General features: G+C 37.3%; 1 protein-coding gene across 3 annotated transcripts in view; it reads right to left on the reverse strand.

The window, feature by feature from the left end:
- The window catches only part of CEP152 (centrosomal protein 152), a 106088-nt gene that overhangs the window by 28870 nt on the left and 72875 nt on the right, over positions 1-4343 (reverse strand). For all 3 annotated transcript variants that reach the window (XM_019663884.1, XM_019663872.1, XM_019663881.1), the window contains exon 18: positions 1959-2240. In XM_019663884.1, coding sequence (XP_019519429.1) covers positions 1959-2240 — 282 coding nt within the window. The remainder of the gene's footprint in view (positions 1-1958; positions 2241-4343) is intronic.

The raw sequence follows: 4343 nt of genomic DNA on the forward strand, positions 1-4343 counted from the left end.
TGTTCCCATCCCCCAATTCCCCAAAAAATCTTCCAAAAAAAAAGTTATTATAAGTATTTCCTTTCTACTATACCATGTTATTTTTCTTCACAAGATTTATAATTTTATAAATACCAAAGCAGAAACCTTAAACATGTCTCTTTGTTTATAGGACATTTTCTTAAATCTGTTCAAATCTTACAGAAAACATTTTAGAAATTTTCTTAATTAATTGAAGATGACCTTGATATCATCACAAATATTTGCCTGTTTCCAGACTTGAAGGATGCCTTGTAAAATCATGTAGAACAATTTAACAAATAAGCAGAATTTCAAGTATTTATCAAAAGCTGAGTATATTTTGTAAAACATTACTTCAGGTTATTATCTTAAGATGTTTTAATAAATAAGTAATAGTTGTAAATAATAAATACACAATAAATAATATTGTATTGAGGTTCCAAGAACTTTTGAGGACTAGAAACCCTATTACATGGTCTGTGAGGTCAAAACTATTTTCAAAATAATATTCAGACATTATCTGTCTTTTTTTCTCCCATTCTCTCATGCGTAAACAGTATAGTTCTCCAGAGGAGACATGGTACGTGATGGTGTCACTGCTCTGACAACCAAGGGAATGTGTGCTAGAGTACTCTTGTCTTTAAAAAATTTCTTAGGTTTAGGGCCGGGCGAGTGGCGCGTTGGTTAAGAGTTGGCTTGGGACGCCAGCTCTGAGCAACAGGGCCCCGGTTCGGATCCCACATGAGGGCCAGAGACACTGCGCCCTCTACAGCTAAGATGGCGAACAACAGCTCAACCTGGTGCTGGGCTGCCGTGAGTCACCGGCGATGGCGTAGGCTGCAGTGGGGCTGGCTGGCAGCGGGCTTTTGTGAGCTGCCATGGGCCGCCATCCAATGGCAGGCGAGAGACTGCCTATCCCGGGAATAGCGCAATGATAATACCAACATGGGCAAGTGAAGCGACGTCCTCCACAACTAGACTGAAGAACTAAAGGACAGCAACTTGTCTGTTCCCCTCCCCCAATTCCCCAATAAAATCTTTAAAAAAAAAAATTTCTTAGGTTTATTTGCCAATACAGTAGATACACATAATCCACACAAACAAAAGCTCTTCAGGGTGGCCAGTTAGCTCAGGTGGTTAGAGTGCAGGCTCATAACACCAAGGTTGCCGGTTCGATTCCCACATGGGCCAATGAGCTGCACCCTCCACAACTAGATTGAAGACAACTACTTGACTGATGGGAGCTGATGGGTCCTGGGAAAACACACCGTTCCCCAATAAAATTTCTTTGGGTGGGGGGGAGCTCTTCCAGAGACCAAAAATTCAATAGTCATGGCAATTGACAACATAGATAAAACAAATAATAGCTCATCTTTATTCTGTTAATTCAGAGCTATATTTTTCTCAGTATGACATTTCTTGGAAACCAAGTAACAAGCCCCAGTTAAAAGTGAGCTAGCTTTTTGAATGCCTCCAAGGGGAGGCAATGTCCCTGACTTTTGGCAGAAAATGGGATTTACAAAGTCCCACTTACGGGGCAGGCCTGCAGATTCAACTCTGCAAGTCTCAATGCAAATATTGTCAAGTACCTTATTTGCTTTAAGTTTACGTATCTATAACTACTTCAGTGGAATATTTTCTATAAAGTTAGATATGCAAGATTCATAATCAAATTGTGCTTCATTCAGCTGTAAAACCACCATCTTTTACCTTAGACTGACCTCCAAGGAGCAAACATTTTGTAAACTGAAAGAATACATAGAAAATCTGAGGGGCAAACAGCTTTGTAACAAAAGTAAAATGAAAAAAATAATTTACAAACTGCATAAGAGGTTCTCTAGAATGCACAAAAATTTTAAAGTATAAAGTTATGAACAAGTTCAATGGTAGCATTTTACAGGCTTTCATTAATCGACGGGCAGTTGCAATAATATTACTAAAATAAACATGCCCATTACCTGTTTGGCAATGTTGTCACAGTATTTGAGTTCCAATTCAACTTCTAGTTTCTCCAAGCTCTCCTTGATAGCTGTTTCCTTCTCTTGCTCTAAATCTTGCTGGATCTTGCGCTTCTGCTCTTCTATCATAATTGCCATCTCTTTCTTGGAAATAGCATCAATGTTGGTTACTTGTTCAGTTTGGCTATAACAATCTGAGGTCTTCTTTTTCATTGCCTTTAGAGTTTGATCCAGCTTAGAGTGCCACTCCTTTTCAAGCTGTTGAACAAGTTCTTGTTTCATCTGTTTTTGGAGGAAAACAATCACATGAGAGGAAAATATTCAAAAAATTATTAGCAAGAACTAGAATATCCAGCCAAAAAAACCAACCATAACTGTGTTTGAAAACCATCTAGACATTGTTATGGCAATCACATGAGATTTAGAAATTTAGTCAATGAAAATATATTCGCAAGTAAATCATGAAAATTACTCTTTGACCTTATCTATGTGACATAAATCACATAGAAGATTTAAATATGTTGTGTTAAGGACAGGCTATCTTGCTCTCAAGATGTAACCTTCTGGAAGTTTTGACATTGCCACCACAAAGTGGCATGATTTCAAAGAGCAGAGAGAGAGGAGAGAGAGAAAAGGGGAGGGGAGGAGAAGGGAGGCAAGGCAAGGAAGAAAGAAAACTTTTGCAATTAGTATGTGTTTTTCCATCAACACAAGGCTTTCCAGGAAGCAGGCACTCAGTAAGGCTAATTAATGAACCTACCAATTTTACTCAGTTAAACACATTAGAATATTGTCTGTTATGATATTAAATTCTACTGAGTAGACTGTGCATTCAAGAGGGGGGCATTCGTCCATCTTATGATTCTTTTCATTTTCAACAGAGTAGTGGGATGGATCCAAACACCATCAGTCTTAGGCAAAACTATAAAATAGCAAAATCTGCTTTTCCCTTTCCTGTTTCTCACCTCCTAGGATCCAGTGGTCTCAAACTGCTTCCCTGGCTACATTGCATCATTTGAAGTGGCCATCTTGTATAGCAGTTTATGCTGTCCTGACATACTCAAAAAGACATTAGCTGTCTCTCTCATGCCCCTGGTCAATAACTGGTTAGCAGATTCAACTAAAGACAATTTGCAACAATGTAAAAACAGAGGATTTATTTTGTGCCATCCAGATTTTACATATGTTAAGGTCAGGAGATACATTCCAGAACATATATTTTTATATGAAAAAAAATGACTAGTAGAAAGAATTTCAGGTGCCAGCACTAAATTAGTGAATGCTATTTGGGGGAGGGGACAGACAATAAGAAATAGGGAGGCCAAGTGAAGCAACATCTTCCACAACTAGACTGAAGAACAAAAGGACAGCAACATGTCTGTTCCCCTTCCCCTAACTCCCCAATTAAAAAGAAAAAAGAAAAAAGAAAAAAAAGAAATAGGGAGCCCAAAAGATAGGATAGTGGTTTACTCTTCTATCTTGAGGTATCCCCAACCCCAATTCATAGCAATCTTGTGGATAGGAGAATCTACTTTAAATAAGCTTGAGAATGTATTTCACTTCCAACTCAGTTTTTAAGATCAAAGTTTGGTTCTTAATGATCTAGGAAACTATTAACATTTTCTAATCTCATTTGCTACTTAGGTAATAGAAGCAATGTTTTATACTTCTGAGCCAACCTAATCATTACTTCTTTCTTCTAATCCATAATATGGGTTATTTATTTCTTAGTTATAGATTTGTCTAGACTTATCAGAATCATTTCACGATATGAAATTAGGTCATGGTTTTATTTTAAAGAATCAAAAATGTGCCTTAAAAACCCATTACATCCTGAATTAGGTTGAAGAGTCAAGAGGGTTGACATTTTAAAAAATAAATTGGTGTAAGCTGCTAAAGAGCCCAATTCTGAGAAATATAATGAGTGATTATGTACTTGGCAATTAAAAATTATATGTCTACTTAGGAAGAAAAGAACTGTCTCTCAACAGTTAATACTACGTTTTTTAAACATGGTGTCTAGAAAGAAATATTAACCCACACCTCTTTCTGCTCCCAGTGTGCTTTGGCTAACGTCACTTCATTTCCAACCTGCTGTTTAATATCAGTTTCTGGTTCTTTCACCCTCTTATTTCCCATCATAAGGGCTTCTTGGTCCTTTTCTTCAAGCCCCACCTGAAGTTTGCTTACATATTCTCCTCTTTCCTCCAATAGCTGTCTCTTTAAACAAAATTCAAGTAAGAATCTCAATGCTAATATTTCCAAGTCAAGTATATAAAATAATGGTTTTATGCATGTAATAGAGAGCAGCAACAGAGACAAATTATCTTCCTAAACACCAACTCAATCCATTGAATAAGTTGCTTGTCAAGACCTGCTTACGTC

Source organism: Hipposideros armiger, unplaced genomic scaffold, assembly GCF_001890085.2.
Source record: "Hipposideros armiger isolate ML-2016 unplaced genomic scaffold, ASM189008v1 scaffold_12, whole genome shotgun sequence".
Classification (NCBI taxonomy): Eukaryota; Metazoa; Chordata; class Mammalia; order Chiroptera; family Hipposideridae; genus Hipposideros; species Hipposideros armiger.